At 39.3% G+C, this 14,856-nt stretch overlaps 1 protein-coding gene across 6 annotated transcripts in view; it reads left to right on the forward strand.

Moving 5' to 3' along the window:
- Positions 1 to 991: 991 nt before the first annotated feature.
- The window catches only part of kmt2cb (lysine (K)-specific methyltransferase 2Cb), a 79,369-nt gene continuing 65,504 nt past the window's right edge, over positions 992 to 14,856 (forward strand). For all 6 annotated transcript variants that reach the window (XM_061732326.1, XM_061732329.1, XM_061732328.1 and 3 more), the window contains exons 1-2: positions 992 to 1,398; positions 10,945 to 11,133. In XM_061732326.1, the coding sequence (XP_061588310.1) occupies positions 10,946 to 11,133 (188 nt within the window). In that variant the 5' untranslated portion in view covers positions 992 to 1,398; position 10,945. The remainder of the gene's footprint in view (positions 1,399 to 10,944; positions 11,134 to 14,856) is intronic.

A 14,856-nucleotide genomic window follows, 5' to 3' on the forward strand; every position in this document is an offset into this window, starting at 1 on the left:
TGTCAGAAGAGTGAGTGTTTGTATGTGTGTGTGTGTGAGAGAGAAGCGTAACCGAGGAAAAGGGGGACAGAATATGAAAGGAGTGGCTGCCATTAAAGGTGTTGTAAGGCAATTTGACTCACGGTATAAAAACAACACCGTTTCCTTTTAATGCCTTCAAATTCCCGTGTTTCAAATTGAGACTAGGGAGACTGGCGAGCATTTGTTTCACTTCTACCAGCTGCTGCTGGAGAAGATTTGCATGAGCTGTAGCACTATAATAACAGTTAACAGTCCATTCCAGTGACACGGAAATCCAGTGTCCGCCTTTTCACTAATACCACAGCCATTATTTTATTTACTAAATGCCCAAATCCCTCCGCAGGGTCAGAGAGTATTTTGAAGAAAATGTAAAATGTATTCTGTGTAATTTTAATTAATGTCGTCTCACGAGTCTACTCAAACATTCACCAGGGTCTTTGATAACTCTTTCTCGACAAATCCTATGGATTTTAAAACATTTAATTGCGTTAGTTGTGCTCGGAGGAGGAGGAACTATATTTTCGGGAGCCTGAAGGGGGTGTGCTTCGGTGCCACTTATCATTAGATATGGCCACCGTTATAGACTACACCGAAGCGTCATCTTCAACTTAATTTTGTGATTTTTTCGTGGAAATGTTTTAGTTCAACCAATGCGGTAGGCTGAATATGATTTAGAGGAAGGTAATGTTTGTTTTTACACGTCTTTTGAGCCGGCTGTTGCTGCGTGGCAGGCTGGTTAGGAGAGTCTCCTAACTGGCCGCTTGGTCCCGAAGCTTGTCGCAGCTGAAGAAAATAAAACCAGTTGCCAACCCAGCGGTCGGCATACGCTTCCCAAGGATTCACATTTAAAGTTAATATTACGGGGGTGCTGGTTTTTCTTCTTTTTTCCTCCTTTTTTTTTTTTTTTTTTTTTAAACCACCATCTTTTCCATTTTTTTTTTTTTTTTTTTTTTTCCCCCAACCGCTTGCATTTTGGCTCAGTTTTGTTTATGTTAATGATAGAATTGTTGCCCGCAGACTTGGGTGGCTAACTAGCCGCACAAGCCCAACTCGTGCGACGACAGCTGTCATTGGAGAAAGGAAAGTGATCCCCGCAAATGCCTGAGCCGGCCGAGCGGGTTTCTGCTGGATTTACCTCGGCCGGGCTCCCATCAAATGGGCAAAGTTGGGAATAACATCTTGACGCTGGAGTATAACGATGTGCGTTGTGCATTTGTGAGAGCCGCGGTGTTGTTTCATTGGAGAGAGGCTAGCTAGCTCGGTTAGCTCTCTAGCTAGCTGGGGGATATTAAAAAAAAAAAAAAAAAAGTGCGACGTTTCACTCCCTGGTATTTTTGGGACATGAAGAGGATAATTCGCTGTCCATAGGACTTGAAGGTAAGATGCATTTTGGACTTGGATTGTGTGCATGCACGCCCAATTTGTGTGGATTTCTCCTTTTTTTTGGGTGAGCAGGAGCCAACATGATCCCAGTCTGGTGCTGAGGGGGATTGTTGGGGGGGTTGTGTCGCCGCCTCGGCTTTCATGACTCAGACTATTCAACGTTAAATGGGACGCTTCCTGGGTTTAATAGGGGCTCTATGTTGCCCGCTTTACATAAGATAACAAACAAATGCGAAGGTGATGCTCGTGTCCGAGGAGAGGTGGAAGCCAAACCTTACGTCATTGTGTAACGTAGCTTTTTTCACTTTTTTTTCGTGCAGCATTGTTGTTCCTCGGATCAGTTCCGTTTCATTGAATAGACCGAGCCTTTGTGTGTCGGACACACAAACCCCCGTTCACTGCACTTTGTTGGAAGTTGTTAAAGGCTACAACTTCAATGTGCCATCCTAGTGTCGTGGTAAGCAGCAACAAAGAAGCTGAAACATTAATGTCGACTGTTGTGTGTCGGTGCAAGTCTCTCCCCTCCTCCCCCGAGTTGGCCAAGTCCCTGCCACCGCTGGTAACCTGTTTGCTGCTCCAGTCCCTGGCCAAGTTGTCCTGCTGGGCATCTTTAAAAAACCAACCCAATATGGTAGTGACATTTAAGCGTGACGTGCATCAATTTCCCCCAGCAATTTGTGTCACGTTAAGAACGTGTCAGTGTTACTTTTGTTGGTGATCTCTGAAGAAAATACAAGAGTTTAACACAACAGGCTAGCTGTCGTTAGCTCTGCTTTGTGCCCAAGCTCGGGTTAACAAAAGCTAATGCTAGCAGGTTTCCAGCTGTACCCCTGGTGGTCGTGACTGCCTGAAGGATATCAACATTATAGACATTGTCTGTGTCATCAACCTTCATTTGAGATACCTGGTCCCAAATCTACTCAGAAATGTAGGTGTTCAACAGATGTTTAGATGCTCCAGTTTAAGTATTGTAGTCAATAGTTTGACTTGACTCTGTAGTCAAGGGAATCAGAATCACATTTATTAGGGATCTGCAATGAATTTGTTGTACCGATCTGATGCAGCTATTGCTCAAAGAAAAGGAAAAAATGAATTTGTATACAAGGACAACATGCAAGACTGAAAGGACTAATAACAATACCTGTAAGAGGATAAATAAGACATCAATTTAAGATTAATTTGTCCCCGTGAAAGGTAAAGGATATACAAAGTGGGGGAAAAAAACAACACTGGAATGTACAAACGGTGCACATGAGTGTTCATGTAATATAACATAAGGAGGAGGATGAGTTTTTTTGTTATTTTTGTCTTCTTTTTTAATAGTCAATGTAACGTGATGTCTTTGGGGTGACTAGAATCAAAAGTGGAGGCGTTTTGCAGATTCGAAGAAGCTGTGGTGATGGTGCAAGGTCTTGGTCCTGGTAGATCCACCGCGTCCTATAGAGGGGAGTCCATTTTCACAACGAATAGTTTGGTAGACTCTGTACCATTGGGGACTCAGTTCAATAGGGGCCACAACATTCAGCTGGTTTGTTTGCTTTCGCACTGCATTTTATCAGATGAACCAAAATTACCCTCTTCACCAGTGGTCATACTGCATCAAGAATTACTGAAGGAGAAGACGATGAGTAAAAGACCTTAGACATCTATTGCATAATGCAGGACAATGCCCGTTGCCATCTTCACGTTCACACCTCCCCAGACAAACTAGACCCTTTTAACCAAACAAATTCTGGTCTGTTTTTAAATGGGGCGAAACGGCTCTCATGTGAATGCACCCGTAGGATGTTGTGATCGGGGTGGAAAGGCAAATTATTGGTAAGACTTGACCCCTTGTTAACTTTACTGTTAATATTCTGTCCATTACTTTAGCAATATTACTTGTGGAATTCTTTATTGGACTATCTGTCCACAGGCCTATATTTACGCAAGAGGAAAAAAAGAATAGCTTTATCCAGTTGTGAATGACGGTAATTGGGCTATGACATTAATCAGATGGTATTTTGAGCAATGCTTCTGACTCCTAACAATTACGAAAGGGAAGAAAATTATTTTTTTTGTAATGATGGGCTTGTATTTTCACTTTTTAATTATTGCTCCCCTTTTTATTATCAGAGCTTTGTGTACTCAAGCCCCTTTTTAAGTTTAAAATTACACCTTACCTGGCAATTGAATGATTTGTTCATCCCAATCTTAGCTGATGGAAAGAGAAACAGACTTGGGTTAAATGGCAAAAAGAAAAACTTAAGATAATATATCATCATCTATTGAGTGGCAAACTCCACAATGATCTCCATAATTTGTCATGTTATGTATGTACTTAAACATACTGTTTATTTATTCTTTAACAATGAGAAGCATTATATTGACATACATTTTTACGATCTAATAACTTATCAGTTTAGTTTGTGAACCTCTGCTCAATTAATTTGATTTGATATGTTTATTTGGTCACGTTGTAGAAATCAGTAGTCAATACAAAGTTTTTTGCATGTAGATCAAGCAAGGACCAAAAGGTGTAGACTGAAGCTAAAGCTTATTTTATCTACCCTTTTTAACACAATGTCAACGTCCCACTATAGTGCAAGATTTGAGAAAAAAAAACAAAATAACTACATGAATAAAAAAAAAATATATATATTTGTGTATATATATATATATATATATATATATATATATATATTTATTAGAGAAAGAAAGAAACAAAGTAAATGAATAAGAAAAAGAAATAAATGTTGCTCAAACTGGCCTATCTCGGCTTAACAGCATCAAGTTGTTCATATTTACACACGTGCATACATTCATCCACACACACCAAACCCACCTATATATACACATTGCTGTGCATACATACATACATACGCACTTATTTATACCTGTATACATATACACTTATCTACACATACATGCATACATAAGCATCCATATACATGCAATTAAATGACTTCATGTTGTATATAATGTCCTACAATCTACATCTATGTATTAAAATAAATCTATAACATCCATGAAATATGGCTTGCCTCCACCTACTGCTTTATGCAACACAGTGCTTGGAAAGTAAATATTTTTGACATGGGCTAAAATAAGTTATCGCTTCAATTTTGACATTGCATTAAACAGATGTACAGCATGCAAACAAGACAGTGGAAAGAGGAAAACTATGGCCATGCGTATTTCTTTTTAATCTTTTTTTTTTTTTTTTTTTTTTAGTTTTTAAATGATAAAAAGTTATACTGAATATTTTGACTCCTAAATCACCCTGAGGATTGATTACAATTTAATCAGATCTAAATGCAGTTTGATACATAAAATTATGAAGTGGAGCCATTCAGTGTGACTAGTGAAAACATTGTATGAAAGATGTTTGGAGCTTATTTTGCTTTTTAAAAGAGAGTTGCACCTTTTTCTTTGGTTGTTTTCATGTATAGTGTTCAAAAGGTCAGGATTTGATGGGTTGTTGGAAAAAGAACAAATCTGCTTCTCATATAAATAACTAGAATTGGATCCATACATGGATCCATCTATCGCTTGACCACCTTTGTGCCATCCAGATAGCAACCAGGACCTTGGGGGGTGATGGAATTGGTTAAAAAACCAAAGCCGATGCATCTTCACTTGTGAATATTATTGAAAATTTGTATTATTCTTGGTGGAAAAGGGGCATTCGGTGGTTTTGTATTAACAGAAGTCCAGGGTAAATCCTCGGAGGCTGACACTGGTTTCTGTGTTTGAAGTAGGTTCCTCAATCTTCCAGTCATTGTCTCCATTGTTGCATTGGACCTTGAAAATTCCATAGACGTAACAAACACTCAAATACTTGATTGCAGTAAGACACGACTTTAAACATTTGCAAAAAAAAATGAATAAAAGATAGAACAGTGAGATCAGCACGGAAGGAGCTGAGATGGGTACTGGGTTCTGTTGGCATACACCGTAATTGTGGCGATGAACACTCAAACTCGATGGTGTCTTCTAGAGGGCTGAACATTATCATCTTCTGTTGGCATGCTGAAGGCGGAAGGCACACAACATTCCACCTAGTTGTAGTTTTATTTTTGCGGCGTACCTAACCGCAGGCAGGGAACTTGGGTTAGGTATGTGCACCAGTGATCAAGGCTTTTTAAAACTATCCCATACCACTGATGTTCCTACTTTTGCTTTCCTACTCTTGCACTGAATCCAAATACTTGGAAATCTTGATACTCATTCCTTTGGTGGACAACCAGTGTTTCAGTTCGGTGTCCAGATTTATTTATGTGTTATCTCTTTTCACAGACTTCTAGGTGGAGCAATTAAGTTTGGGCCCCACAGGGAGTCAAACTGTCATGGTCTGGCTTTGCAGCAGCATTCCAGCAATTGTGCTTTGTCCTTAAGGCTGAATTATGGTTCTGCGTCAAATTGACGCCGTGCCTACGCCGTCACTGTGACGCCGTCGTGAACCCTTCGGACTTCTCCGTCACTCCATTTCGCTGCGGTGCAGTACCCCCCGCGACCGCTAGGGGGTCGGAATCAAAACAAAAAAAATCACACATACACGAATAAAAGAGCGCTGAAAGTTCACGACTGCTTCAAACCGGAAATGCGTTGCTACCAAGCGAACCAATCACAGCCCTCTCGGTCTGCGTTGGGTCTGCGTCGCCTCGACGCGTAGTTACAATTTTTGGGAGGTACGTGTACACTACGGCGTAGGCACGGTGTCGTTTTGACGCAGAATCATAACTCAGCCGTTAGGACTCACCGGGATAATTTCAAAAGCGAAGCACTTCCTAACGCTGCTTCTTTGGCTGGATACATGAGATTATGAGTATACCCGAAGACGTGAGAGAGAACATGTGAGAATTGCAAGTCTCTCTCTCTCTCCTTTCTAAAATTATACATATTAAAAAGGATCAGTGGTTTCAGTTTAAAAGCTTTTGTTCTACTTAACTAAACCTTCCCTCATATGTGCTTCAAATCTTCTATAAAACCCTCTAAATTGTTTACATTAACCTGTGGAGGCAGTGGGTATTGTCCATGTATAAGTCAGAGCCCAGTAGTGGTAGTTTATTTAGAAAAATCACTGGATTCTCTATACCATGTTTGGCTTCCCGCCAACTCGATCTGCTGTATGTAAATTGGAGCAATTTAGCAGCTGTCCAAAATGGACTTAACGTATATCTTTAGCAAACCAGAGCGGACAGCCACTTCTGGGCAACTTTGAAACTCCTCCACGGAGCGTGCTGCTCAACCACTTATTGATTAGAATGTGTGTGATTGCTGGTGCAACGTGGCACTTTCACAACACTTCCAGTATTTAGGTCATATGGCTCTCGTGCACATCACCTGCTTTAATGCTCAAATTAATTTTGACTTAAACAAGATGGCATTCTGAAAACCTCAGCTCTGTGGCACACTTTCAAAACTGAGTGAGAACAAGTTACTTCTTCCTCTCATGTATTTATTTCAATAAAAAATTTTCTGTTTCGTGTTTCTTGATTGGTCTCACACACATTGACAAGTTGCTGGCTCTTAAGGGTGTGTGGTACACTTGTTTGGTGTTGGGCATTTGTATTCAGGACAGCCCTATTTGACTCCCACGCCCAGTGATGCGTCATACTTGCTCAGGTTGGGGGTTTGCACCAAAGTCACTTCACTTTATTACATGTACAGCAGGCATCAACTTCAGCATTCCGCTGAGTAGTGCTGACATTTATTAATGTAACAAATATACCAAATTCCAAACTTTAATTGAAAGCATTTCTACTCACTCAAATTTGTTCAACTTTTTTTTAAAAATTGACCTTGAAGTGAAAGATTGCAGTCAGCCATTACTGTGAGCATTTGGATTTGTTCAGGAAGAGTGTTGCGAGTGTTGTGAACACGGCTTATGACAGTGTTTGTAACACAATTAGTGAGCTTGTATATGTAATAGAATAGTAGCATTAATAAAACACTACAGACTGCAGTTGAGTCTAAGCCATTTTCTGTCTAGAATTTATGGCAGTATCTCCTAATAGATCCATGTTTCTGTCTTCTTGTCAATTGCACATCCATGCTATTTCGAAACCACAGCCTTGCATAATTAGTTTTGCCAGTAACATCATATTGCTGACATAATGCTAATGAGAGATAGCTTGCTCTGTCCAACAACTTGTGTGCCACCACGTCCTCTACCTGCAAGTAAAAAACAGGAGGTTGCTGGGTAATATTGCGTAACTCTGTGCTGGCTTTTAGATTAAGAGAAAAGACATGGGATTATTTTATAAAATGGTATTGCACAGTATGTAGCATGGATGTAAATACCCTGATACCCCTATTTTGAGAATTTGCTATCCTGGTATTGGAATACGAATGCCTTTTAATATTGGGTTATTTGTAGGGAGGTGTTGTGAAGCTCTCATGATGTTCCGTTTCTGGGGTGCATTGACTCTTAAGAGCTGCGATCTCGATTTCATTACATTGTGCAATGACAATACAGCAATTCCATTTTGCTGTCAGCACAACCCACTCAAAGTAACTTTTGACTCCCACCCAGGTCACTTCTCACGACAACTGCGTCTTTCTTTCTAGTAATTTGTCACGCATCAACAGCAGTTTAAAATGTCTCACAGGGCTACAATGAGCATTGTGGTAAAGGTGGCTCAGAGACTCCAGAAAATGACAGAAGCGAAAACAAGTGAGTGACCGAGCAAGAAAAGAAACCGAACAAAAGTTTCTCGGTGTCATTAAACCAACTAGCTCGGTTGAATGTTTGTTTATAGGGGACCCCCTAGGTTAAAAAGTACAAGGGGGATGGGCACTGCAAATACAAAGAGTGCTGTATGAATGTGTTTTAATGTGTGTAGATGTTTGAATGTTGTGCTATATAAATACCAGGAATGAAACTGAATATCTTTATATTGTCATTCATTCAATTTGAGAGTAAATTACTGCTGCTAAATGTTGATATCTAACTACCTGAGAGAGAGTAAGAGTTAACACTCATTTAGTTTTTTGCATTTGTTGTTTTTCAAGGTCCCAGCTGATTGTATATTTCATTAAATATGTTTTTACTATTAAATACAGTAATGTTCAGGGTTTTTATAGAATTGACTTGGCAGCAAAAATATTCGTCACATATGTTGATGATCCTGAAATAAGTCACGACTCCATGTTTGTGTCTGTAAATATGACTTAATATGTAGTTTGTAGGAGTAGATGACATTTTTTAAATTACACCTATTGTTTGGGTTTTTTCCTCCTTTTTTTTATCATAATGATCTTGCTGTTAATTCAGTGGTTGGGTTGTCGACATTTTTTATTTATTTATTTCTATGTAAGAATTGTGATGTTGAATTGGGAGTAGGGCTGCAGCAGTTGGTCAACACCAATTTTTTTTTTTTTTTTTAATTCATTGAGGTGAAATTATAATTGTTGGTGTGTCGCAACAAAACCACATCAATACCACGTAAGAGAGGGTATAAACAAGCATCAAATAGCAGATTTCTTGCAGCCTTTCAGCCACGTGTGTGATGTCAGTGAGAGCTTGCAGTATCTGGCTTTGTCTGTCATTTTCTGCCCATTACTTCTCCGTTCTGTGTGGTAGTGGGGAGTTGCTTGTGTGGGCTGTGGTAAAGGGCTGTTATGTCTTTGTAGTAGTTTCCATTACACTTTAGCGCAACTAAAAAAAAAAATAAAATCTCTGCGTATCTTGTCACGTTAGACTTCTCTTCAAAACAACGAAACAGAAAATGTCAATGTTGAAGAAAGTGGACTAGAACTGCTTTAGTCTTTGATATATTATTGCAATTGCCACTACTGCTGTTGAGAAAATAGCCAGATGATAAAGGCAGTGGCTGATCTTCAAATGATTATTCAGAGGCAAAGCCCTTATTAGTAGTGTTTTAGCACAACTACATCATATTAAAGCCTGGGATATTCTTGCAGTTCAGACCGCGTACGCATCATGGCCGCCACGCGTACCTGCGGTCATTGCACGTGCACATTCTCAAAAATACACTGAACTCTGGCCGCGAGTGGCGCTGGTCCCGGTCAGATACCAGCTGGCCACAAGTGACGACGCGGCGGTTGCTTGCGCCGTTTACTTTGCCGAGATTGCAACCAAAGCAATGTTATAATCTAAATCTTTAAATGGTGTCATGTAAACTTGTTTGTTGTTCTAATCTGCTACTGCTACTACCGCTACTACTAAATATTTATTCACTTTTCCAACTGTTGCTTACTGCCCCCTATTGGTCACCGCCGGTACGACGCGCTCTCCTCACGTGCTACGCGAGCAACGTTGCGGTTGGTGGTGCACTTGAACGGACGCGAACGCAAGCACCGACAGCAAGTATATCCCAGGCTTTATAAGGCCAAAGACAGCTGGAAACTAGATTTTGATGACTTTAGGTTGACCGACTGTCACATCCAGCGCTGCCAGAGATGTGGATTATCGAATGGCATGAAAAACCACCTCCAAGAAGCATAAAGTTTATTCGATATTCTGTAGTTTTGTTTGAATTAGTGCTGTTTCCATTACAGGATGTCTTTTTTGATATCTAAAGGTAATGGAAAAGCGTCTATTATGGTGAGGCGTGTAGAGGGCAGGCCAAATGTTTGTTCGAATGTAAAAAAAAAAAAAAAAAAAAAGATCAACAGATTGACTAAAAAAGAAGATTGTTGGTTGCAACCCTTATCAGGAGAAGTTACCATCCCAACCGGCCATAATAAAAACCATACATTAATGACAAATGCAAACCCCTGCATTAAATCCATGCAGGAGCGCTGGAAAAGGTATCTAAAATTTTGCTGACTCACCAAAAAGAAAAAAATCCACCCCTGCTGAATATTCAATGGATTGAACGACCTGTAGTTTTTTTATAGTTCTCTCATAATTTTAGATCTTTGCAGAATTTGAAATAAGTGTTCTAAAAGCAACTCCTGGAAATTGCTTAATAGGAATATTGTCTTTATTTAGAATAATGATATTAGATTATGGCTGTCTGTGTAAACATAGTCACTGGGGTAAAAAAGCAGTGCATATTTGTTGATAGTATTGGCTTGGTGTTTTTTTTTCTCCTCATCTTTTGTTGTGTTTCACCATTTCTTTAAAAATATGTTTTTGCTTGCTCATCATACATCTGTACCTGCTGGAATTTCTTTTCATGACTGATATTTTAAAAGGGAGTGTTGAATTGACAAAAACAGGGGGACTGTTAGCATAATGGTCATTACCAAATCCTAATTTTTTTAACATCCTCGTCTTTGGATGCCTATTCCAGATACTATAAAAAATGTGTCAGTGTTATGGTGAAGGTTTTGTGAATAATTTGCTTTTTGCTAGCATTGCAAAAATCATTTTAACAAGTTAAAAGCTTTTCCAGTAGTGTGTCACTCGCGTAAAAGGGCAAAATTATAAAAAAAACCTACATATGTATCAAAAGAATTCCTCCATTTTGTTGCGTGTGTGTGTTGTTTTTTTTTTTCCTATTATGACAATATAAAATCAAATGTTCATTCTTTCCCAGAATGTGATTACTTTCCATTTACAAACTATACGATCTCATTGTTTTTCAGAATGTCATCAGAGGATAAGACTGTGGAGCCCTCTGACCAGGTTCCCTCATCGCCATCCAGCAGTGTAGGGGGCACATCCACAGGAAGTCCTGCCCATGCAGACAAGAGATCACGTGGCAGGCCACGCAAAGATGCTGCTGCCATCGTACCCCAGGCACCATCCATATCCACGCCCAAGAACAGAAAGAAGTACGTCTTTGCCTCCAACAATCAAATAATTTAGATTTTTGATAGAGAATATTGCTTAAGCTTTTTTACTGAAGTAGTCCTGCTGTTGGAATTAAAATGAAAAGGATTGTTTAATGTTTTAAATGATTTGACAGTAGCTCCGTTGCATGTTGTCCTAACGTAGGAATTTAAACAGTAGAAAAAATAGTTAAGACACAGGTGCATGGCAAAGCTGGGTATGACGTCTGTTAAACACAATTACTGACGCCTGACAACTTTTTCAAAATTCATAGTGAAACAATGGAAAACTTTATGCTCCCAGAAAGAATTCATGGAGAAATCATTGGTCAGTCAGATACTTATTTGTATCTATTGTTGAGATGTTGTACCCACAAAGCTCTTAGCCCATCCCCTATACGTGTGAGAGCGGGAGGGGATTGGTAAAATGTCCATCTTTGATTACTTGTATGAGTGTTTCTGTATTATGAGTGTGGTTAGTAAAGGACCTTGGAGATCTTAATAAATTAAACCATCAAATTCATAATGATTTCAAAACATTACATTCATGTAATGATAGTGTGGACATCGCAATAGGAGGTCCACGCTACCAAAGGGTTTTGTTTTCCTTATACTTCAGCTGACCTGCATTAAATATTGAGAGCTGGGTTTTTCCATCTTAAACTACAGGGGGATAGAGATCCTGCCAACTGGATTTCTCAGTTAACAGAAGTTGTAGGTGCCACCAAGCCTAATCACAGACAAAATGACTCATATCAGAACACAAAAGATTGAGTGAATTAATTATTATGAGTACATAAATTCATGTAAACAAAAAATTCACCACATCCCGAGTGAGGTGATTCAAAGATTGAAAAGGGCTTAAATTTGATCGGGGGGCATGTATACAAACCCTGAGGAACATGCAGTGCTGCCTGGAGCTGCTTTGTAAAACAATGTTGTCAACGTTCTAAAGTCAGTCTTTAGACTGTCTCTTATTCTGTCCCCTCAATCAGTCTTAATACCCTCTCCCAATGGATTGTTGGGCCAGTGAGGAGTCAGATGTTGTTTTTATGCCTTAGTGGAAAAGTTAAGAATGAACCAACGGCAGCATTTTAAGTTTATTTGTTTGTATAATGGCCAGTTCAGCTATTATAATAATGCTGTAGATTATAACAGAGTTTCAGTTATACTCCAATTATTTAATCTATCTTGGATGTCATTATATATTGTTTATATAATAATTGCTCGGGATTTATGTTTATGTTCATGTTCTGGATCTCTGGAAAGCGTCTAGAGACAACATCTGTTGTATTAGACGCTATATAAATAAAATTGAATTGAATTGAATATTACATCCAGTGAAAACCATAAAACCTCCCCCTCTGTCAACGCTAAACAGTGGTGAGAACTTTGCAGGCTTTCATCTGCTATAATTGCCTAATTTCTATCACTTATAAAACTTTTCTTTTTTTTTTTCTTCTAAACGTCTTTCCATTGTACATTGGTGACATGCTGGGCTCAACTTCATGCCCTTAAGCCTACGAGATTTTTGCATTGCTGTGTTTTATTCCCATGGAAAGATTCTTTAAGCCCCACCATCTGCTTCTTTACCATGTATTAGTATTAAGATTTCACTAAGTGAGAAATAAGTTTGCAAGTGATGAGTATGTTGTGACACATATTTCTTGTAGATCTGCTTCTTGGAGATTGCTAGATTTGCCTATGCTTCATCTGCTGGTCAGTCCATTTCAGGGCGGTAGGATCCCTTTAAGGTTTTCCATGCAGCATTCTGCTCGCTGGGACTATTTACCATAGCATTATTTTCCCCTTTTCTACCCCCCACCCCCTTCTCTCTGTGGCTGGACTGTGGGGAGGGGTGATTTGTGCAGGGTATGTGGTTGAACACGAGTCCTTAGCATTTCAGTGAAATAACTGTCTGAATGCTAAAAATTGAATTTCAAGCATACAATTGCAGTTGAACATTGTGCAACAGACTATGTAAAAGCATCACCACTGCCTTCTGCGTAGTGTCTGTATGTATGAACTGTATTATCTGATGGAAAATGTATCATACTGATTAAATCTGCATTTTGGGTTTGGCTTTTGAAAAAAGAACTTCAAAAATGAAGTGATATTGATCTTTAGAAGGAAATTCTGTGAAGAGAACAGGTGTGAAAACCTGCAGATTTAAGTAATAATTTTGCACCTCCATGAAGCAGTACTTTGATTTAAAGGGATTTGAAAAGGGATTACATGAAAAGGGGACTTTGCATATCAGTGCACATGTAAGATAGTCCACTAATAGATGAATGAAAAGAGATGTTTCATTCTTTATAGTACAATATTGTTTTAAAATAGCCTTGACAGATGTATTTACTTTCACAGTTGTGATGCTTATTAACAATAAGCTCTGTCAAAACAGATGGAAGACAACTCCACTATTAAAGGAAAAATATGAACACCAGATTCAAATTTGCGAAAACGCTTCTTAACAAGCCAGTATGTTTCCTGGAGCACGTCCTTTGGACTGTGGAGACAAAACTGGAGCTTTTTATCAGGTGACATTAGGTCTATGTTCAGACAGAAGACAAGGGGGGGGGAATTAAGAAAGGAACACCCAAGATACTCTGAAATGTAGAGGCGGTTTGTTTATCTTTTGGGGGTGCTTATTTTGGGAACTTGAATCTATGCAGGATTCAAGGAACTCCCAAGACTGTCAAGGCCTCCTGCAGTGAAACATACTGCCCAGTGTCAGGATGCTCAGTCTTAGGGCCAATCCCAATACACCCCCTACCTACTACCACCAGCCCTCACCCACTACCACTAGCCCTCAAAATGAAGCCACAAGGGGTAAGGCCCTTGTAATCTTCCCTAGGGATTGGGACACCACTTGCTACGTCACTGTGTGGTTTACGTTCGGGTACGTAAGCGACTGCGTAGTTACGTTTGCACATACGTCACACCATGTCAGGAAGCCGAGAGTTAAAAGCAAGCTAAAAGCTGTTTTAATTTCCACTGTAGTGCTGTTAATATGCCACTTTATTAAGTTTTAATTTTTTTTCAGGCGTAAAAGTAACCGTTAAGATCCCCAACCTGGGCTCAGTTTATCCAAATAACGCCTGTTAAGAAATGTATATACCCTCACGGGAACGCGCGAAATTTAGGGGTAGGGCTGAAAAGTAGGGCTAGGGGGTGTATTGGGACTGGCCCTTAGTCTCTGATTATGCGTCTTCCAGCAGATTAACCAAATATACATAGCTGAAACCATCCACAAATGGCCAGTTAAAGAAATGTTGAACTAATGTTGAATGGGCAATAAGCCCTGGTATTTATTTTCTGTAACAGATATTAAAAAATGAATATATAAAAGGAACAATTAGCAGAACATTGCAGAAGGCACTCTAAAACCTTAGGCAGCTGGAGCAGTTTACTCAGGAAATGTATCTGATGTCATGTGCAGAAGCATCATTGTGCGGTAAAGAGATCGCTGGTAACACATGGTAACACATGGTTGGTAACACATACAAATTTAGGAGCTCAGGATATTTTTGCACAAACTCAACTCAGGAATAGAGATGCACCAATTGCAATTTTCTTGGACGATTCTGATTACCCATTTTTTAGTGTAGCTTGCCGATACTGACTTTTGATGGCTTTGATTTTTCAGAAGAATTTTAATTATCCGATTTTTTTTATTTTAATTTTTCAAAGGTTTTGTGGCGCTAGTGGCCTTTTATTCAAAGT

The sequence above is a fragment of the Cololabis saira genome, chromosome 10 (genome assembly GCF_033807715.1).
Source record: "Cololabis saira isolate AMF1-May2022 chromosome 10, fColSai1.1, whole genome shotgun sequence".
Taxonomy (NCBI): Eukaryota; Metazoa; Chordata; class Actinopteri; order Beloniformes; family Belonidae; genus Cololabis; species Cololabis saira.